This window comes from Pteropus alecto, unplaced genomic scaffold (assembly GCF_000325575.1).
Source record: "Pteropus alecto unplaced genomic scaffold, ASM32557v1 scaffold88, whole genome shotgun sequence".
Lineage (NCBI taxonomy): Eukaryota > Metazoa > Chordata > Mammalia > Chiroptera > Pteropodidae > Pteropus > Pteropus alecto.
Window position 1 is genome coordinate 15,078,107 of NW_006494611.1, and position 23,868 is coordinate 15,101,974.

A 23,868-nucleotide genomic window follows, 5' to 3' on the forward strand; every position below is an offset into this window, starting at 1 on the left:
ATGAAGAAAAGGGAAGCCTCATACACTGTTGGTGGGATTGCAAATTGGTACAGCAACTATGGAAAACAGTCTGGAAGTTTCTCAAAAAATTAAAAAGAGATATGCTTTTTGACCCAGCAATTGCACTTCTGGGTATTTATCTGAAGAAAACCAAAACAATAATTTGTAAAGATCTATTCACCCCTATGTTCACGGCAGCACAATTTACAATAGCCAAGATATGGAAGCAACCTAAATGCCCATCAACAGATGATTAGATAAAGAAATTATGGTTGATATATACAATGGAATATTACTCAGCCATTAAAAAAATGAAATCCTATCATTTGCAACGACATAGATGGACCTAGAGGTTATTATGCTAAGTGAAATAAGTCAGATAGAGAAAGATAAATATCATATGATTTCACTTATATGCGGAATCTAAAACAGAAAGAACAAACTAACCAAAAAATGACTTTCAAATATAGTGGACAATTTGGTGATGGACAGAGCAGGGGGTTGAAGGGCTGGGAGAATGGGGTGGAGAGTTAAACAAGTTCAAATTAGTACCCAAGAGATGGTCACAGGGAAGAGGAGCATGCAGAGGGAATGCAGTTAGCATTAATATCATGGCTAGGTAGAGGGCCAGGGGAGGGAAGGAGCAATTGGAGGGATCATTTTATGAACTATATAGATGTCTAACCAATGTTCTGTATACCTGAAACTAATTTAAATTAAAAACAACAACAACAACAAAAAACTACCTGAAGGCAGTGGAAAGAGAACAAAAGTAGGCATATACTTGGGGGAGTTGCTGTCAATAACTGGAAGGCATGGATGGCACTAGAGGAGTTTCCCAATTTTGCATCTTTTGAAAGTAGGCCCAGTCCATGGTATGTGGGGTAACTAAAAGTTGCGGGGGGCGGGGGCAGTTTTTCTGGCTTGAAGAACTAAAAGAAAGAGAGTCAGGGTTCACTATAGCCACTGGAAGGCAACCAGGGAAAATCTAGAAAGTAGAGAGCCAGAAAGAAGGATCGAATTCTGTGTAAACTCAGCCAAATCGCTGGCTGAATTCTGAACTATGCATGCACGGGGAGACTCCACACAGTCTAACTACAGCTAAAAACGGAACTGAGATTTGAGCTGTTGCCCACTGCAAAGGAGTCTATATTTTGAGTTTTGCCAAATTAAATGCCTGCTGAAACAAACAAGCAAGCAAACAAAAACTAAAAACCAAACCAAAACACTCTTTGGAGGACTATAACTAAATCCAGCCTGCACAGTATTGCATTTATAATGTGAGGGATATAATCCAAAATTAACTGACATACAAAGAATCAAGGAAATGTAACCCATTATCAAAAGAAAAGACTATTGATGGAGACCAGCTCTGAGATGACCCAGCTGTTGAAATTAGAAGACAAGATTTTTAAGCAAGTTTAACAATGCTCAATGTAACGGAAGACACTGACACAATGATGATAAACATAAGGTATCTCAATAAAGAAACAGAAACTACAAAAAAAGAACTAAATAGAATCATAAACTTGAAAAGAGTGAATTATATAATGTGCAAAATATGCCAGTAAAGCTCTTTAAAAAAAAAAAATCGATCTGGAACTAAATAATAACAATATCTGAAATTTAAAAATCAATGAATGGGCTTAACAGCTAAATGGAGATAGTAAGATAAAATATAAATGAGCTTATAGATAGAGCAATACAAAATACCCAATCTAAAGAACAGAGAGGGGAAAAAAATTTTAAAGAAACAACCCAAAAATGAAATTGGGAACAATTCTATTTGCAATAGCATCAAAAGCAAAACTTAAAACTAATATTCTGAAAACATCAAAACATTGGTGAAAGAAAGTTAAGAAAATATAAATAAATAGAAGAACATTCCATGTTCATGGGTAATATTTAATATTGTTAAGATAGTAATAATTCCTAAATTGATATAGAGATTCAATACAATTCCTATAAAATACCAGCTGGCTTTTTTGCAGACATTAAAAAACTGATACTAAAATTCACATGGAATGCAAGAAACACAGAATTACCAAAACAATCCTGAAAAGAACAACAAAGTTGGAGGCCCATGCTTCTTTTAAAACTTACCACAAAGCAACAGTAACCAAGACAATGAGATACTGGCATAAACAAACATCAATGGAATAGATGAGAGTCCAGAAATAAAACTATGTGCCTATGGCTAACCGGTTTTCAACAAGGGTGCCAAGACAGTTCCGTGGGTAAAGAATAGTTCTTTTCAACAAATGGTGCTGAGACAAGAGGATATTCTCATGCAAAAGAATAAACCTGAACCCATAACCTCACAATGTATACAAAAATTAACACAAAATGGATCAAATACCTGACAGTAAGAGCTAAAGCTATAAAACTCTTAGAAGAAAACTTAAGAGGTAAATGAGCTTAGATTTGGCAATAGCTTCTTATATGTGACATCAAAAACTTGAGAAACAAACAAAAAGAAATTAAATTCTTCAAAATTACTAACTTCTATGCTTCAAAGGATACCATTAAGAAAGTGTAAAGACACCTCATAGACTGAAAGAAGATATTTATAAATCAAATATCTGATAAGGGGCTTGTATCCAAAATATTTAAAGAACTCTTACAACTCAATAATAAAAGAAAAATATCCCACTTTAAAAATGGGCAAAGGATCTGAACAGACTCCAAAGTAAATATACAAATGGTCAATAAATATATGAAAGATGTTCAATGTCATTAGTCATCAGGAAAATACAAATTAAAACTATGAAACATCACTTCACACTCACTATTAGGGATATAATCAAAGTCAGTTAATAGTAAATTGTTGTCAAGAACAATGAGAACCCTCATATATTGCTGGTGGAATGTAAAGTAGTAGAGCCACCTTGGAAAACAGTCTGACATTTCCTCAAATGGTAAAATACATGACCCAGCAATTCCACTCTTAGGAGAAATGAAAACGTAGGTCCACAAAAAAAAAAGACTTGTACATGAATGTTTATCACAGCACTATTCATAATTGCCAAAAGGTGGAAACAACCCAAATGTCATCAACTGAGAAATGGATAAACAAAATGTGATACACATATAATGAAATGTTATTCAGCCATAAAATGAGATACATTCATTAGGACAGCTATCACTAACACACACACACACACACACACACACACAAACACACACACACACACAGAAAATAACAAATGTTTAAAAGTGTGATTAAAAAAAACAGCTATTCTGAGTTGCTGCCTAGGCATTTTACAGTATGACGACCCTCCTCATATCTAGAGTCTGGACATTTAGATAAGCACTGGAGCCTAGCATTCCCTCCACAAATTTCAGCTTTGCTTTTTCCTGGGGCATTTTTAAAAATAACCACATAAGAATTGAGCCCAAGAAAAGTTAGCGACCTCCCCAGCAACCACCTTATCCACCCTTTACCCACTATAACCACCTTATAATAGATGCCTACTACCCTGATCTCTTTCTCCTGTTTTCTTATGACTTGGAATAGAGAACTGCTTGTCTTCCCCGTCTCACCCCACTTCAACCCCTCCACCACCATCATCTCCCATTCATTTCTGAGATCTCTAAATCATAATTCTTGTGGCTTTACTTCCTTTCTATGAGTATACTGAAAGTGTGCCTTCCATCAAAACAACCCTTGGGTTTTCACTTTCCCAAGGCAGGAACTCAAATGCTGAGAAAGCTACCTGCCGATGACCCTGTGTGAGTGGCTTGTGCCTCCTCATTCAGTAGGTCATAATCTACATACTCTTAATTTAACACACCAGTACACCGGCTATGAGTTCCCCTACACAACAATGATGTGGAGAAACTGGAAACCTTGTGCATTGTTGGTAAGAATGTAAAATGGTATAGCCACTATGGAAAACTGTATGATAGTTCCTAAAAAAAATTTTTTTAAAATAGAATTACTATGATCCAGTAATGCCACTTCTGGGTATATACCCAAAAGAACTAAAAGCAGGAATTCGAACAGATATTTGCATACCCATGTTCATAGCAGCATTATTCACAATAACCAAAAGGTAGAAGCAACCCAAATATCCATTGATAGATGAAACAAAATGTGGTATAAACACACATTGGAATATTATTTGGCCTTAAAAAGGAAAGACATTCTGACACATACAACATGGATAAACCTTGAGGAGATTATGCTAAGTAAAATAAGTCAGTCACAAAAAGACAAATACTGTATGATTCTACTTATATGAAGGACCTAGTGTAGTCAAATTCATAAAGACGAAGAGTAGAACAGTGGTTGCCAGTGGCTAGGGGATAGGGAGAAATGGGAATTGTTGTTTAATGGGTATAAAATTTCAGTTTTGCAAGATGAAAAGAATTTTGGAGATTGCCATGTGAACGTTAATGCTACTGAACTATACACTTAAAAATGGTTAAGATGGTAAATTTTATATTATCCATATTCTATCGCAATTAAAAAAGATACATCATGTAACAGTAATAAAATTATTTAGGAAAAAAATGAAATAAGTACTGAATATATTACAATATGGTTAAACCTTGGAAACATTTTGTTAAGTAAAATAAGCCAGTAAATGTCCAGGATAGGCAAATCTATAGAGACAGAATGTTGCTTAGGGCTGGGAAGAAAAGTGAAGGAGGTAAAGGGGATAAAAGTGATAGCTGAAGGATATAGGGTTTCTTCTTCAGGTATGAAAATTTTCTCAAATTGACTGCACATATCTGTTAACAGACTAAAAACGAATGAACTACACATTTTAAAACAGACAAATTGCATAAAATGTGAATTTTGTCTTAATAAAGCTACTTAAAAACATTTTTTAAGGCTGCTCTATCTGGAGGAAAAAACACTAGGCATCCAAAAGAGAAGACTGCTGTATAACAAGTACTCTCATCCAGGAAAAAGTCCTATGGGGAAAAAAAATCTACACAACCGCAAAAAAAAAAACCCAACAACTCAGACCAGCACCTATACCAATCATGTATGTATTCTTCATATATAAGAGAAGACAAACACAGATGAGCACACATTTCAAAGAAAACCTAATTACAGGGTTTTAAATGAGCACTGTTCAGTACACTATGACTAACCAGCATTTAAAACTGAGTTCTAAAAAATTGGGTTCCTAATCCTGGTTATACCTTAGAGTCATAAGCAGAGTTTAGTCTTTTAAATACAATTTCCTAGAGTTCTCCACAGATCTATTTTATATTAAATCAGTACCTAAGATAAGACCCAAACACTATTTTTTTAATGACAAAGGTGATACTTTTTCTCCTGGATTAGAGCCAAAGATCTATGACAATGTCCACAGGTACCCTAGTAAGATTAGTAAACTGTTTATTTTTTTTCAAATTGGAAAGTTTTTGAAATGACTTCTACCTCCTTTATTAAAATTATGCTTTTCCAGAACTTAAGCAAATTTTCCTCTTAATTTTCTCCAAAAGCAATTAAACTTGATCTTTCAATAGAAACCATATTAAGCAAAAGGGAATGGTAACTGACATTTTTTAAAAGATGTACAAATTGAAGAACTTAGAAAGATATGCTTTGACTAACAATTAACTTAATTAACAACAAAACAAAACACTGTTCTCTTTTTGTTTTAGTCACAAGAACTTATTTACTTACAGAAATCCATTAAAAACATCAAGGTTTTTTCCACTCAAGGCACCATTCTTGAATGGCCAAAACATTTATTTTATATCCAGATAGATTCTGTAAGTTTAAAGATAATGGGACAGTTACCTATCCAAGATTTATTTTTCATTTTTAGTTTTTGCTTTGGTCACCAGCATGAGTAGATCCAATTATTTAAATATTTAAAAGACATAATAAAAAAAAAAAGCTATCATAAAGCCTCTCAAATCCAGAATTGTGAAAACATTACCATAATCTGAACTAATCTTGGATTTTAAAACTATTCAACTGAGGCTTGGGTAATATTTTATAATTTCTATATTCCATAATAAAATGGCTGCTGAAATAGTAAAATGTTATCTATTAATGTTGCAAATATATAGTACACGTTCACTTAATGGAAGAAAAATATTCATATGGTAGCTTTAGACCAAATACTTCTGGTTATCTTCCCCACCCACTGATGACTGATACATAGCACACCAAGTAATAAATTAGTTTGAACACTCATATTTCAGACTTTCTTCTATGGAACTACTACATACCTGATTTTTCATCTTGCACTTCAAATTCTGCACCAGCAGATCCCAACAATGATGCCCCATGCTGTAACAACCTACATATATCAAATCTGTCAAAATTCAATCGATCTGTAGTAGATGATTCTTCCATAGCACTTTCTGAAGTAGGTTCTAGATAAAATTTAAAAAATATTTAATTTGATCATATAGCCAAAGTGTAAAATGAAAGAAAACAGCGTAGATGAGTAATATTTTAAGAAAAGTAAAAGGTGAAAGGAAGTAGAAAAGCTACCAAGGATTTATTTATGATCAGCTCTTATTCATGAATAAACTAGTTGGTGGCTCCCCTCCTACAAACTGTGAGAATGTTAGTGGGTGTATGTATAGCTGTTTTTGACTACAAAAGTACGTTATATGAAGAAATGTATCCCCATGTTGAAATATCATGCTGTCTCCACTTACCATTAAATTGTTTAAAAACAGTATGAGTTTATTATAGTGCTAAACTGGATGATAAACAATTCACAGACTATATTCATAAAAAAGACAAAAAAACATCATTCCTTCCTTATACCTGAGGAATATCTAGGACAAAAAACAACTATTCATTCAACAGAACTCACTTCTCATAATATAAAGCAAATTATAATCTCTTGGTAAATTGCTAAAATTATATAGAGATCTGAGGCCCAAAAACAGCTAAAAATGTTCTGTATTCCTCTTCAAAACGGTTATGCCATTATAAATTTTAAAATATATTGTAAAATTGTTCACCAGCTTAATGGTTTAATTAGCTAGCATTTGCATGTAATTAATTTGCAAACCAAAATATAATTGCTTGACTTAAAGAGAATTAGTGATGACAAGTAACCTTACTATAAATTTTAATGCTAGTATAAGTAATTTAATAAATTTTGTAGATAAGAATCTGAGTTCTAATATCTCTATATACCAAAATAAGCAGGAATAACAAGCTTGAAAAGTTTTTCCTAAAAATAAGTTATAACTTCTTCTAGTTTGTATACTTCATTTGATGAGAGAAAAGAGAAATTAACATCATCACTCAAAATAATAACAGGTGCCAGCAAGTTAAAGCAACAATTTTAGACAAGCTAAGACTTATGATAAAAGTGATATTATCAAAGCAGCTTGAAAATGAAAACTGGTTGCACCATATTAAATTTTCCCTTAATTAAAATGTGTACCTTTACACATTTCATAAAGCATATACTCATTTTTAAATATCATTACAGGCAATCAAAATAATTTCCACTACAAGACATCTAAGGAAGATATAAAAAATTAAAGACTTATCTGTCCAAATATCCATACATAATTGTACTTAAATTTAGAAAATAATTATACTAGTCTTCTAGCAACAACAAAAAAATAAACTGTGTAAAATATTTACTTGTTACTGATTTAATTTTTTAGGACATAAATTCCTTGAAAGAAGTAATAATCTCTGTAAATCAAGCATACTATAGAATAATTTTTAAAAATATGTAAAATATTTTGTTTATCCTGTAGTTTTTTTAAAGTGTGGTGAAAATCACCTTATTCATGTCATTTCCTGACAAGGCTATACTTAAAACGCATGACACTTAAGCCTTTAAATTAAAAATGAAATTGTTAAAATATAAAATGTATAGTACAGTTAATTCTACAGTTAGGTTTTTACTGCAAGTAAGTTTTTCAACTTAAAAGCACCTTGTTTGGTTCTTGGCACTGGATTCCATTCAGGTACATTTTTCACTATAGCTTCAACAGCTTGTCCTGCTGCAATCCGGGTATCCCAGTTTGTACTCCGTAAGTATATCAACACCTTAAAAAATTATAAAATAAAATAGTTACATACCAAAAAATGTTGTTTGTTCAAGGCAGAAAAGAGATATACAAATTTACTTATTAATTTATAATTTAGCAGCCCTCAAATTTATATAAAACATCTTAAAATTATTAAAATCATTTATAAGATTCTCTCACAGGACATATCACTATGCCTTAAAAAAACAAAATAGGAAACTTTAAATAAAAGAATGCTTAAGTACATTTAAAAAACAACACAGCTTTTAACACGCTAAAATGCAAAGTAAATATTAGGTCCCAATAATGCAAAAAGTTATAAATACTAGCAGAAAGAATGAGTTCAGCAAGATTGCAAGATATAAGATCAATATACAAAAATCAATGTTTCTATAAACTTCAATAAACAATCTGAAAAAAATTAAGAAAACAATCCCATTTAAAATAGTATCAAAAGTATAAATGACTCGATAAATTTTACAAGTGCAATACTTGTATGCTTAAAATTACAAAAATTCAAAACACTGTTGAAAAGAATTAAATAAGATCTAAATAAACAGAAAAGACACCTCATGTCCATGGATCAAAGACTTAATATTGTTAAGATAGTAATACTCCCTAAATTGATCTACAGATTCAATACTATTCCTCAAAATCTCAACTGAACAAGTTGACCCTAAAATTTACACAGAAATGCAAGGGACCCAGAATCACCAAAACAATCTTGAAAAAGAAAATTGGTAGACTCACACTCTTGATTTTGAAACCTACTACAAGCAACAGTAATCAAGACAGTGTGATATTAGCAAAGGGACAGATACATAGATTAATGAAATAGAATTTAGAGTCCAGAAATAATACTATGCGTTTATGGTCAACTCATTTTTGACAAGAGTGCCAAGACAATTCAATGGGTAAAGAGTAGTTTTTTCAACAAATAGTGTTGGGGCAACAAAATAATGATTTTGAACCTCTACTTCACAACACACACACACACACACACACACACACACACACACACACACACACACACACACAATCTCAAAATGGGCCATACGTCTAAAAGTAAGAACTAAAAACTATAAAATTCTTAAAATATCGGGGTAAAACTCTGTGACCCTAGGTTAGATAAGACCCAAAAACACAAGTGATATTAAACAAACAAAAAAATGAAACTTCATCAAAATTAGTAACTTTTGTGCTTCAAAGAATACCATTAAAAAAGTGAAAAACAACCCAGAGACTAGAAGAACATATTTGCAAATCAAATACCTGATAAGGGGCTTGTATCCAAAATATATAAAGAACTCTACAACTCAAAATAAGTACAATGAGATAACCACTTCACACTCAGTAGCATGAATATAATCAAAGTCAGTTAATAGCAAGTTCTGGCAAGGATGTGAAGAAATCAGATCTTTCATACACTACTGCCAGGAATGGAAAACGGTGGAGCCAGTTTGGAAAACAGTTTGGCAGTTCCTTATAAAGTTTAATACAGTTACCATATGACCCAGCAATTCTACTCCAGGTATATATATATTAGAGAGATAAAAACATATATCCACACAAAAACTGTACATTTTCACAGCAGCATTATATAGTATAGGCCAAAAAGTAGAAACCACCCAAAAGTTCATCAACTGATGAACAAATAAATGTGGTATATCCATACAGTATATTCGTATCCACACAACAGAATAATATTGAGCAATAAAAAGGAATAAAGTTACGAGACATGCTACGATATGAAAGATCCTTGAAAATATTAAGTAAAAGAAACCAGCCACAAAAGATTACACATTTATAAAAAATGTTCAGAACAGGCAAATTTATAGACAGAAAATAGATTAGTAGTTGCCTAGGACTAGGTATAAAAGTTAAAGCGATGGAGTGTGACTACTAAATGGGTATGAAGCTTCTTTTGAGGGAGATAAAAGTGTTTTAAAACTAGACTATAGTGATGGTTGCACATATCTGTGAATATAATAAAAATCACTGAATCATACACTTTACATGAGTGAACTGTACGGTATATAAATTATATTTCAATAAAGCTGTTTAAAAAACAAAACTAAAAGGCATCAGAAAAACAATGAGGGCAGAGAAAAGAGGACAGGAGATAAGATGCTAAAGACAAACTTTGCCTCTTTTGGAATTATTTGATGGCAACCCATATGCTGGGGTCTGAGTTATAAAGACCAGAACACACTTGGAAGGCTGGAAACCTTTTTCAGTTCAGTACAGATTAGACTAGTTCACTGTTTCCAGTTTCATTCAATCCTCCTCTCTTCCCTTGGGATAGAAGAAATGGGTATGCTTCTCTATCCCTCCACCTTACATGGGTATAATATTGCCTAATATGCATCCTACTTTCTGAGAATGTGAAGCCTGTAGATGTCAAATCACTTTCTCTCCATCTACATCTTAATTAGAAAGTTCTGATAATATCTAAGCAGGGAATACATTGGAAAGAGAGTCACTATTAACCCTAATGGCAGGAACTACATAGAACAGATATCAACAAAGGACTTAGAACTCCTATTCATATGAATCAGGTAGGAACAAACGAGAATGAAAGGAGCGGGTAAGACAGGTGGCAAGAGAGGTATCTTGGAGCTTCCAATGTCTGGACTATCATATTGTTCCTTCATCCTATCTCCTATTCTCCCCTGTACCAAAGTGCTTCAGTTTTTACTTTGCATGCTGTTTACTATCATACAGACACACTTCTATAAGTCCGCAGAATTCAGTAAAAGTACAGCCATTACAGAAAGTCTCTACTTTCAAAAAGCTGATAACTAAGTATGTAATGACAACTAGCTTCTCATATATTTTAACCATCTTCCATGAGTACTCATCCATTTGAAGACTGCCAACTATGATATAATTATTAGCCATAAAGAACAAGTTAGACCACTAACAAACTAGATTAACAACTTAGTCCATTACCAAATTGGGTCAGATTCAAATTTGTGCCACAGATAATAGGTTCTATGCTGTCAAATTCCTTAAACAATTAAACTCGATGTAAAAAATAACATTTTAAATCCTGTGACAAACTAAATAAATTACAAAGAAATAGCAAAAGTTTTAAAATATGTGGAGAAATGTTAAGATACTTAATGAAATCTGAAGACTACAAATTGTCACTAAAATAAGACAATTTCTGTCTTTAATTTTATGATCCTAATCATGGACAAATTTCTACAATTATATTACACTAAGAGGGAATAAAAAGGAGTTCTTACTTTAGATAAAAGATTATTTAGTTCATGGGGATGAAGTTTCACCACTTCTCCAAGTTGCTGTGCAGCAGCTTTTCTTGTAACTGGAGTAGTGCCAGTATCCAGTAAGATAAAAAGACGGTCAAGCCTAAAATAACAAAAATATAATGGTTATTCTGACATGTGTTTTCTCATATGTATAAGTTTGAGTTAATAAATGCATTGAGTCTCTGTGAACGAAGAACTATACTAGGGTTGTAGGACATCTCTACTCTCAAGGAACTTGCTATGAGAGGTGGAGTGAATGGGCAAGGCAAATACCCAAATAAGTAGACTACAGATTACGATTAAGATACAAGTCAGAAAAGTGCTTTAAGGACTGGGAACAGAAAGAGCAAATACTGTATCTTCAACTGTGTAATACTGAAAAGGCTTCACTAAAGAAATGGTGTATGCGAAGGACCTTAAAGGTAGAATAAGATTTCAATACTGGAGTTGAGGTGGTGAAAGGAAAAGGGAGAGAGACACCTGGAAGAGGGAATAACAGCATCACAGCAATAAGAAAAAGAAAACTAAATTTAGGGAAGTGAATAACAACTTGATTGTAATTCAGGGTGAACTTAAGAGAACAGCAGGGAAACTTATTGGATTTCATTAACCAATGTCACCATAAAAATAAATAAATAAATTTAAAATGGCAAAAAAAAAAAAAAAACACGCTGTTATAAATTTCCTAATTATTACATTGAACTTGTTAATTGCTTTGGCTAGTATTGACACATTGATAATATTATCTTCCAATCCATAAATTTGGAATATTATTGCAAAAAAAAGAGAGAGAGAGAGAACAGCAGGAGCTATCACTATCGAAGTAGCTAAAGCCCTATTGTGGAGACTTTTGAGTGTATAGTTCAACCATCAAGGTCTTGAGTAAAAGAAGTGATGGGACTGGAGCTGTTTTAGGAAGGCTAATCTGATAGCAGTATGAAGCACTGAAGTAAAATGCAAGAAAATACGTAGAGAATTTTAGACTAACAGTGCAGACCTGAACTATAATCATGGCAAAATTAAAAAGAGGTTAGGAGAAACACTAAAATAAGACACATATGGTATAGTAATTAAATGAAATGCTAAGGAAATGAAAGGATCCCGAGAAAGTCAATCTTAGAAAATAAAGATGTCATTAAAAGAAATGTTAAGAACTAGTGAGGAAATGTTATGACAAATTTACTAGTGACAGGGACAAGATAGCTAGGAGAGACCAACAAAGATAGCTGGAATAGAGATCTGAAGTTCAGGAGAAAGCTGAGACTGAAGTTTATAGGTATATGAATCATTTGTATAGAAATGACAGGTATGGCAATAAATAAGATCCGAGGAAAGACTTTATAAAGGCATATAGCATAATGTCACAAAATCCAGAGCCAAAGCACCATGGTTCAGATCTCACCAATGAATAAAGTTGGGAATAAAATACAATGCCTTATACCTGGAATAAGTGGGGAGAACTGGAAAACTGTTACTTTGTATTGGGGACATAAGAAAATCCTAATGTTTTAGAAAGGAAAGTTAGAAGTAACTACCACCAACTGTCCACATATCATATAAGTCAGAGGCCCCCAACAATTCTGTTACCAAGGACCGGTGGTTCTATGAGAATCTAATGCCTGATGATCTGAGGTGGAGCTGAGGCAGTGATGCTAGCACTGGAGAGCAGCTAAAAATACAGATAAAGCTTCTCTCCCCTTGCCAGCTACTCACCTCCCACTGTGTGGCCCAGTTCCTTACAGACCATGGGCTGGTACCTGTCCATGGCCCGGGGGTTGGAGACCCCTGATATAGGTAAAGCCCTTCCGCCACACTATTAATCAGGCTTAATGAGACCGGTAATGAAAGGAAGGTGGCTTCATATATATGGAATATATACTTTAAACAAGATGGTGACAAGGGGCAAGGTTATACTGACTGTGCCCAATCCTATATAAGGGGAGATTTAGTGAATACACCTTCAGATTTCATCAAATGAAAAAGAAAAAGCAAGTAAGGTCCCAAAGCTAATCATGAGCCTTAAACATTAGACTGGAAAGAGGCTCCTATTTTTCTTCTGGGATTCTTTTTCGTTCATTAAGAGCTAAAAAAAAGCTCTGAAAGCCTTTTATAAGACAATCTACAAAGGGGAAATGAAAAGAGCAGGGTGTTTTTCTTTTTTTCTGGTAGTATTTCTCAAACTAGCCAGTCACTAATAAGTACAAAATCATTATAACTGGTAAGAAATATAAATAACATAGATCCTTTTCAGTCAAGAAGGCTAAGGGTATTAAGAAAACTTTTCAACTGCTTCAGAACAAAACACTAAGAGGAAAGGTTCAAATTTTATAATTAAACGTACATAAAAAGAGCATATATCAAGAAAACTATCTGAGGCAATTAAAACTAGTGGCATAAGGAAAAAAAGTAACACAACATAGTTTTTGCTTCTAATATACTGAGTAGCACACAGAGTGAATATAAATACATTTTTATAAGACATGCAAAAATTAATTTTCTTTAGACATATACTATGCATGGACACATCTCACTTTATTCATTCAATGCTATCTAAATACTTGCCTTTATCATTCATTCATCAGTTTTTGCTATAGGATTTGGTGAACAGTGACTCAGAAAGATAGTGAGACAAAAGAAAGGGAAAAAGTTTTTCTTCTGACAGGTGGTGTTCTTAAAAAGTTCTAAGACTAAGTCAGACCCCAAATCCCGTCCCCAGAAAATGAACTCCCTCACCCATCCCATACATAACTCTCAGAATGCCTTCTGACTTATTTTCATCTTTAAAAGCGGTTGTAATGTTTATTAGAACCCTCTCTAAACTTTCACAACAAATATCTGCATATTGCCGTGACCATATGATTTTGAATGCCTGTACTCAATGAAATTTGTAAAAAGAAAATTTAAATATCTACGAACAACTTTAAGTATCCAGACAAATACTCATTTAAACCTTCTATATTCTACAATCTTCTATATTGTGGCAGGCAAAATTACCAAAAATTCAATGTTTTACTACAAAGAATATATTAGTTTTAGGCCAAATTTATGATACAGTGGACTTACAATTATATATGCTGCACGTATTCATTATAACAGTATTGGGCTCTCCTGTACGTATACACTTTACGTAGATCCAGGACTTTCCTATAGGAAACAGTGGTAAAATAGAAAACAAACTAGACTGGAAACAAGTAGACCTTTAAAGTTCTCTAATAAGACCTACTTCTGTCACTTATTAGAGAACTTAGGGAAGCTCACTTGGCTTACCCTCTTATTTTGGAGGTAAAACTAGATAATTTAGCTGTATTTTATAGCTTCACATCATTGCAATATTTTTTGTAGTTTTTTTTTTCCTTACATAATGTTTGTCAAATCTTTAACTTATTTGGTGCCAAACTCCTCAGACTGCACCTCTGTAAAGATTTCACCTACTTGGTAATTACTTTTCCATGATGGTGTTTCTACATTTTGTAACCAAAAGCAAAGCTGGCTGCAAAATGAACAGTCTAAGGAAGTGACAATACTAAGATGTTTATAAATCCATGTGTAAGAAGTTAAAACTGACCATTCCAAGTTTTCCCCAATCATTTCCATATCCTCAAGCTCCAATTACCATTCTCTATTCCTTAAAAAGAAATGGACGACTTCGCTGAGTTGTCTAAGCTATACAACACAAATGATCAAGTTCTCTCCTTAATACCTCTCAAGATCGGTCTTTACACTTATCCTGTCAAATGAAAAGATAGTCCTCGCTCCTCAAGACTTACATATTGTCCCATTGCTTTCTTCATATCATTCCATTCTATCATCAAATTATCCTTTAACCAGTATCTTAAATCATTGCCTTATTAATCCACTCCCTTCTATCTTCAAATATGCAGAGATCTGTCTCTAATGAGAAAATAAACTGCTTCACCTCCATCTTGTAGAACACTTTCTTTTTTACTGCCAAGTATCTAGAACAAGTGTTTAAAATCAATTCTTTTATTTCCTCATCATTCAGTTTAACCCTTATCAGTCAATTCTCTATTCTTCTCTACTAATGAAATAGCACATCTGAAAGTCATCAATGAACTTGTAAGATCCCAATCTAATTTTTTTTGTAAATCCAATTTTCTTAACTCTTCTATTATATATCTAATTATCAGCAAATACCCCATTCTTGAAATATTTTCCTTCCTAAGTTTTTGCAACATATTACCCTGTTCTTAACTGTTTTTTTCCTTGGTTTCTCTACTCTTACCACTTTTAATATGAACATTCTCCCAGATTCAATCCTTGGCTGCTCATCTCTCACCAGTTTCTCTGTTAGGAAGCTATAGTATTTGTTAAAATTATAACAATTTGAATAATTCCCAAATCTGTCCCATCTGGAAGGTCTAGTGCCACTGTTTAGTGAGCATAACTCCATACTAATATGATCTTACTGCCAGATTTACTTCCTCAAGCACCCTTTGATCAAATTACTTTTACTCAAACTATGAATGGCTCACCCTTACCTATCAGATAAGCAATCAAAAACAAAAAAGTATCTCCCAAACATGGACTTCTTTGGTGTTCACAATTTGTCTATACTGTTTTTCCTTCACTTGGAATGTCTTTATTTGGTTCAATCCTTTAGATAGCTTCCATCCATCAAGATTTAAACTCTTCCTTGAAATCATCTCAAACTACTATACCACAGAGATTACTTCCTCTTCTGAAATCCACATGAATTATCATCCTGAATAGCCATTTTGGTATTTATTATGCTTTGTTTTGTGGTATCTCTTACATTGAGCTGTCACATGATGTCTCATGCTCATTAAGCTTCACCTCCCCCATAATACTTTGCACAGTATCTCTACACAGTATTCAAATATTTGTTGAGTAGTTGGTTTACTGTAATTAAAATTATAAAGAAAAGTTCAAATTTTTAAGGGGCAAATTTAAGTAACATTTTTAAGCAAAAAAAAAAAAAAGTGTGTTATATTACAATTTGTTTCCTTTGAAAAACAACCTTAATCTACAAAAGATATATTATATAAAAACAAGCTATAAAAATAACAAAACTGATGGTAAGGTAATGTTTTAGTAAGTGAAAAAATCAACACAGCAGTACTTCAGCCTTTTGACTATCAAGGCTATTATGTCTGCTCCAAACAGCAAGTTGAAAGAAACTGTGCAGTAGGCACTGTATTCCTCCAATAATTTCCACCTTTCCTAAACTTTCCTTTAGCTCCCTGCTACCCAGCCTCATCAGAACCACGCTCCTGCCCAAAGACCTTTGGCTCCTCTCTAACCTAATGCTGATCCTGTCTCTCAGCCATAGTTTCTCTCGCCTCTTCTTTCTGCCAAGCCTTTTATCCCCATGCCATGTCATGTCACCTCTGCTCCTTCACCAGCCAACTGCCTTGAAGGTAGTAGATCATCAGCTCACTCTCTCATCCAGTTCCAAGCCTGTTTATTCTCACATCTTCCACTTTGGTGGTAACCAAATATGCCTCCCTGAATAGAGGAATAGGGACACAAGAATGTTTCTTTGGTCCTCTTGACTCAAAGTCCCTTTTGGAGTTCTCCATTCCTCTCCAGGACAGCAGATTAGATACCACACAAAGGAATAACAAAGAGATGTACAGACCAGGATGCGACAAGAGGGCAGTCTGACCTGTTACCACAGGGTAGCCAGCTATGAGGCAAGCAGGGTAAGCATCAGGCCACAATGGAAAAGGCTGGTATAGGAAACTGGTGGGAGAGGGGGAAAGGGCTTGAGACAGGGTCAGTATTATGTTGGAGCACAGACAGGGCCCTCGGTGAGAGAGGTCCTGAAGGAAGCTATGTAGTCAGAAGAGAAAGGAAGTTAAAAGAAGGGCTGATTGAGGGAACACAGTACTTACCACACGACTTCTTTTGGCTAAACCTCTTACAGAACGGCTAGTAGAAAAAAATGCCATTCTTTATTTTCTGAAGAATAGACAGATGGCAAAGAGATAACAGATGTCAACTGAATGCAAGGTACCAAAGACTGTAGAAGAATAGTTTAAATAAAACATAAGGCAATTACATTTGACAATATCCACTGCTTATGAATTTACTGATGATATGAAATCTGGTCCATTTTCAATTTGGATTTTAATTCAGCGATAACTACACAAGACATGATTCATGTTTTATTTACCAACCTAGGATTTCAGGCAACTGCTCTAAAGACTACCTAGAAAAAGAGTATGTGGAAGTTTGTAGAGGTTATGCAGGCAGCTGCAATCTAATCCCTCTTCTTTTCAGCTTTTTGCATTAATTCATAAAGACATAAAAAGAAACCAAAAGAAATCACATGCATTTTGAACTATGACCTAGATTACAACTTAATCCTTATTAAACAAGTATATGTTCCATTTCCATTCCTAAGCCAGCTGAGTATGAAAAAAAGAAGGTATATAACTTCCTCAATCTACTTCCAATCTCAATAGTCTCAGAATAAATTTAATCTCTCTGAAAAATTGTAGGTCAATTGACAGAATACTCCATAAAGACGGCTTTGTAATCTTAACTTTGAAACCTTAAAAGAGAATGATCAGTCAAGTCTGTCCATTTTGTTATGCATTTTTTACATTTAACAAAAAGTGCAGTAAAATTTAAAACAAACTACTTGAATTTTCACTTTTCTGTATTACATGGGGAATAAAAAAGAAAACAGATCTCTAATATGAACATGGTACTAAGTCCCACATGTTATCGTTAAGCAAGAAAAGTTATGGTCAAAAGAAACAACTTCCAAGAAATTCTCCAGACTGGTGTTTTAAAATGCCTATCTTCTAGTTCATATTATGGGTATTCTGAAACTATATTAATGTTATGTTCTTTAAACAAGTATATTAACCTAACATACCACAAAGAACACTAAGAATCAATATAAAGATGTGAAACCACACCAAAGCCAGGTGCATGGTCAGGTGCATGTTAATTAAATTACATTCCCCCATTCTCACCCTAGAACATAAACTCCATGGGAATGGAGAATCCATTTTTGTTCTCTGCTATATCTCCAACACCTAGAACATAGAAAGCATTCCGTAAATACTTGTTAAATGAATGCTGAAGAAATATAACCAAACTGTGTTATCTCCTTCAGGACATTTTTTTCTAACTTCCACCCCATCCAACAACCCAGAGCCTTTTGCATGACTTTATCTTAAAGATAAAATCCGGGTTCCTTAGCAGAAATATCTGTGGTATTAAAACTTTATGCAGAATTGTACACTTTAAAATGGTTAAAGTGTGAGAGCGTTGAGATCTTGCTCTGTCATGTCATCAGTTTAAAATGGTGAATTGTATGCTGTGTATTTTATCACATTTAAAACAAAACAAAAGCCCTCTATATAAGTACTTTGAGTAATAAACCAAAGATACAGAATTAATTGTATAGATTAAAATGGAAAAGCTTCTATAACGCATGCCCTACCTTTCCTGGCTTTGTTGTCCCTAAATTTGTTTAAGCATGAAATATTTGATATACAGCAGTCCCTCAGTATCTGAGGGGGATTGGTTCCATGACACCCCTCATCCTACCCCTTGGATACCAAAATCTGTGGATGCTTAAGTCTCTTATACAAAATATCACAATACATTCTTGTACATCCTTCCCTATACCGCAAGTCCTGGAAAAATGTCATTTTGTTCAACATTGTTTCGTTATAACATTGATGAGATAATGTGACGACAGGAACTTAACTCTTGTTTATATCAATTAGCCAATGGTAAAACTGGTTTCGTTATATATTGTTTCCCTTCAAGTCTGAGAATCTTTCAACAACATTAAGTGAGGATTTACCATACTTTAAATCATCTCTAGATTACCTGTAATACCTAATACAATGTAACTGCTATGTAAATAGTTGCTATATTATATTGCTTAGGGAATGACAAGAAAAAAGTCTGTACATGTTGAGTATAGATGGAACTATCTTGGCCTAACTACACAGTACACATCAGTAACAACAGTAACTACCCACCCCCGTTTTCAATCTGCAATTGGTTGAATCCACGCATACAGAATCTGTGGATATGATGGGCAGACTATACTGTAATTTATAGTAATCTCTTCTGTCAATCCTATAATGAATAGAAATTAGCAGTACAGGAGGAATAGGCCTTGCAAACACAAGACACCTATGGTGCCCTACAGGTAATTAAGATCATTTCAGCATTTTCCCTGTCATTAGGAAGAATCTACTAGAACTTCTACCACATCAAGAAACTTCCTTTTATTTGGCAAAACAGGCCTATTGAAACAATGTTTCTCTGAAGTATCAGCAGTGCAGAGATAGAATTAACAAAACTGAGTAGAGATCTGTTCATACGTAGCAATTTGATTCTTCCAAAAGAGAGTATGTTTCATTTTCTTTTCTGGATCTTTTCTGAACACTGCATCATTTTCAAATGCAAAAGTATGTATCACAGATGTAAGGTATGGCTTCTAACACAGTCAAATCATAATTACTGTCTAGACATTTTAGACATGATCTTTACAGCTTAGTTCATTGAGGAAAAAATTCTCCAAATATTTCTAAATTTTTTTCTATATGATCATATTAGCTAGTCAATGTACAACAATTAAGTGAATCAGTTGTGGCATACACAAGCAAAGGTATCAAAAACAAGCTTAAAAATCTACAGTAAGCCATGGAACCCAACACTGTCACAAATTCGCCACCTTTTTTTTTTTTTTAAGTTTACTGGGGTAACATTGGTTAATACAATTATATAATTTTCATGTGTATATTATCATTTGACATCTGTATATTCTATTGTGTGTTTACCACCCGAAGTCCAGTTTCCTTCAGCTACCATATATTTGATCCCCTTTACCCATTTCACTCTCCCCCATCTCCCTATATTTGACCCACTTTACCCCATCCACCTCCCCGCTCCTCCCCAACCCCACTAGTAACCACTAGTCTATCTTCTGTAATGAACATAATATGCTTTAACAATCCTTCTGAGGTTGCCTTTACTGCTGATGGCCAGACCCCAACTAGGTGACAAATGATACTGAGAGAGAAGCTCACAAAGTAAAACAGAAGTATTCAAAGATTTAACAACTGTGATTTCAACTGTTTTCAAGCAACTCTGAACACTTTAATAAATACTAATTTGTCTTTTTTGCTGAGGTTAGTTTTGTAGGAGCAAGTCAAGTAACTAGTGAGTGAGCTTAGCTCTTTCCAGCATTCACATCTTAAGGGCAACACTGTTCTCTACTACTACATTTGTATATTGTCTCTTTTATTAAGGGTCTAAAGGAGACATACATTTTTCAGTAATATTTAATTGAATTTTACATAGAACTTCAAATGTTATCAATGTACTTGCAATTTTAGAGTCACAAAGTTTATGGTGTGTTGAGTTTTGGTTTTTGGTTTTTTGTAGGTTTTTTTGAACAAAATTTAACTCACCCAGCGTCAAGAATTGACCATTCACTTTCATAATTCGCCGGCCTTAAAATTCAAAGTACAGTAAAACTAGGCCGTTATAAAACTCTAAGCAGGGTCTTAAAACTCTGATCATACAAAATGCAGGGTTACTTTACATCCAATTTGCATTCTAAAATTCCATACTATCAAAGAATTACACTATACTATAAACTTTTAAAAACAGTTCTGATAATACCTACTTGTGTTTTTAAAGTTATAAGCCTGGTCAATATTGAAAGCTATAGCTGAAGTTTTTCTTCCTGACAAAAAAAACCAAAAAACCAAAAAACAGAAAACAAAAATTTTAACTAAACTCAGAAACACTCACTAACAAAAAGTCGAAATATTCTGCTATGTATATACGTCCATTATGGTAAATCATGACAGGTATTAAAACAAGAAACAAAATCATTTATTTATTCATTTTTTGAAAATACCCTGAGCACCTACTAGGAACCAGGTACTCTGCAGGAGATAGAAAGATCAGACATACTCCCTTTCTCTCACAGTTTATGTTAAACTAAGCAGGGGAGACAACAGACAGTTACAAAGTATGATAAATATTATGATTGACAGAAGTATACATTGGTGCGAATAGCTAAGATGAAGTAAAGCCAGAGGAGGCTTCCTGAACCAAGTGACATATTGGCTGAGATCCAAAACAAAAGGTTGATTAGCCAGACTTGGGGAGTGGCGGTAGGGGGGCAGAAAGAAATGTTCCAAAGATAAAGAGTAGGAGGTAAGAACATAGATTCAGAATGAAGAATGGGGGAAAGAGAGAGACACAGAGAACTTGACGCAAGACGAAGCTAAAAATATGAAGCAGGAATCAGATCACAAAGGATCTGGTAAGATGTTTGTTAAGGAATTTGGACTTTATCCTAAAGCAATAGAAAATTATTGGGTTTTAAGCAGAAAAAATGACGACATTAAAATTTGTTTATTAGCAAATAATATGGCCATGGTGAAGAATAAATTAGAGATGCCATGGGAGGCAGGAAGAACCAGTGGCTACTGTTGCAGGTGTCTTGGATTACAGGCGATGGTAGAATGGAGTAGGATGGTGGTAATTGGTTTGCAAAAGAAAAGAAAAAAAAAAGATTAGAAAGGTAGAACAGACAGGATTGGGTTTGGTGACTGGCCAAATTGGGGAAAAAGGTGGGAGGGAGAAGTCAAACATTATTCCCAGATTTCTGAACCTGGAACTGAGAGAATGATGGTACCAACTTACTATTTCCCTTCTGGAAATATTGATAAGATCCTAAAAATATTACTCTTTTCTGTTATGTACACTGATATAAATAGAGCAAAAAATATTTCAGATTTGATTCTGGCAAATATGATTTTTATCTTTTAAACTATCTTCCACCTATTCTGCATAAAATCATATTAAAATGAGTCTGTATTTCACAAGCACACACCAACAGGAGAGAAAGGAAATTTAGTTAGTAAAAACAAAACAAAATAAAACAAAACATGTTTAGTGCATGGAGAAGGCTAGCGTGAAATTAAAGTTTGCTATTCAGAGTGAATCCTCAAATGAAAAAAGCAACAACTGACAGTATCCCCAAAACACAAGAGTCTCAAAACTGTTTTCTTTGAACCTATTATATTATTAAGCACAGAAGTAGCTTTTTCATAAAACCATGACAGGCTTTTTTTTTTTTTTTTTTTTAAGTAGAATTTAACAGAATTTTGGTAAGGTGAACAAGAACGAACCTACATAAAAAAGAACACTACCCTTTGAAATCCAACATCAACAATAAAAAGCAGTAGTTTTCCTTCCTAAAACTCACTCACTCATTCAGAGATTTAGGTGCCCTAAACTTCTGTAAATAGAGTAACACTGGCCAAGGAGATTAGGCTCTTTTAAACTTTCATTTTGTTTCTACAAAACTATATCTAATACTGTGAAAATATACAGTCAGCTCTAAGAAAGCAATTTCAAGAACTACTCATTCCCTTAAACACTATCATCTGCTAAACAAATCTCATATTAAGCTTACGTATTGATGTATTTATGATGTATATATTTTTATATGGTAGATAAAAAATTAAAAGATAAATTTCTGTATTGGCAAAAATTGAAAATACCATTTGTTCTCGAGGTATAGTTATATCTCAAAATAAGAATTTCCTCACATTGAATAGATTCAATTAATCTGTGTAATAAAAATTAGATGCCCCATTCTATAGGTACCTAGCAACCTCCTTCACCAACTCCCAGGGGCTTCTCCCACAAATTATTTCATCAGTTATCTAGGGAGTCTGTGAGGGATGGGTTATCCTTTCTCTTGTAAAACAGATAAAGCCTGAGCCCATAATGTGCTCAAGGAATGTGTTCAACTAATTGTGAAAAAAGAATGAAAACTATTTGTTTTCTGAACTATCATTTTTCCTTCAGTCTCTGTGGCAAAAAGATCCAATTCTCGTGAAAACTTATCTCAACTCTAATGAATTTGGTGAATCCTTCTGATTGCTATCAGAGGAACTATCCCCTACTTATATGTACATAGGTCCACTCCTATCAAACCTCTGACAGAAAAGTTTTCCCACCATTCTATCATATTGCAGGAAAAGAGGACTTTCCTCCTACAGCTACGCAAATATGTCTCGTTGGTTTTCTTAGAGTTTTCCTATGCTTGCTGTTGTTAGGCAATATTTTTAAACAATTTAAGATTTGTAATGTATCGTTCACGCCTTAGTTAAGGAAAATGGTACTAAAACGATAATTCGACAAAAATTAAATGCTGACGACTGAATGTTTACTGCTAAACAAAAGAATTCTACTGTAAGAAAAATTCCTCAGGAAAGAACATATCCTTAAAGCCATAAGTACCAAAGTTTAAAGTAGTTAGAACGTCATTTAAATAACAGTACTCAAATCTCCCCGACTTAGTTACTACGAAGTTTTCTCGTGAAATGGAGGTTAGAGATCAGCCTTAGAATACTAAGAAAGGTAAAAGACTCTCCTAGAACTGAAAGAGGGAAGAGAAACCAGACAAGAAACGTGGTGAGGAAAGAGAAAAACTAGTTCTATCGTGGCAACGGGTCAACTCCACAAAACGTTTTTGAACAGGATTTACGAGGAGTAACCCGAGCCCAAACCCACGCAGACTGAGGAGCGAACTCCGAAGTCTGTGGAAGAAGGCGCCCAGTGA

At 33.9% G+C, this 23,868-nt stretch overlaps 1 protein-coding gene across 1 annotated transcript in view; it reads right to left on the minus strand.

Moving 5' to 3' along the window:
• Positions 1 to 23,868, minus strand: part of BTAF1 (B-TFIID TATA-box binding protein associated factor 1) — an 88,209-nt gene that overhangs the window by 63,924 nt on the left and 417 nt on the right. Inside the window, 3 exon segments of the mRNA XM_006925950.3 lie at positions 6,202 to 6,348; positions 7,888 to 8,002; positions 11,235 to 11,358. Of these exon segments, the coding sequence (XP_006926012.1) occupies positions 6,202 to 6,348; positions 7,888 to 8,002; positions 11,235 to 11,358 (386 nt within the window).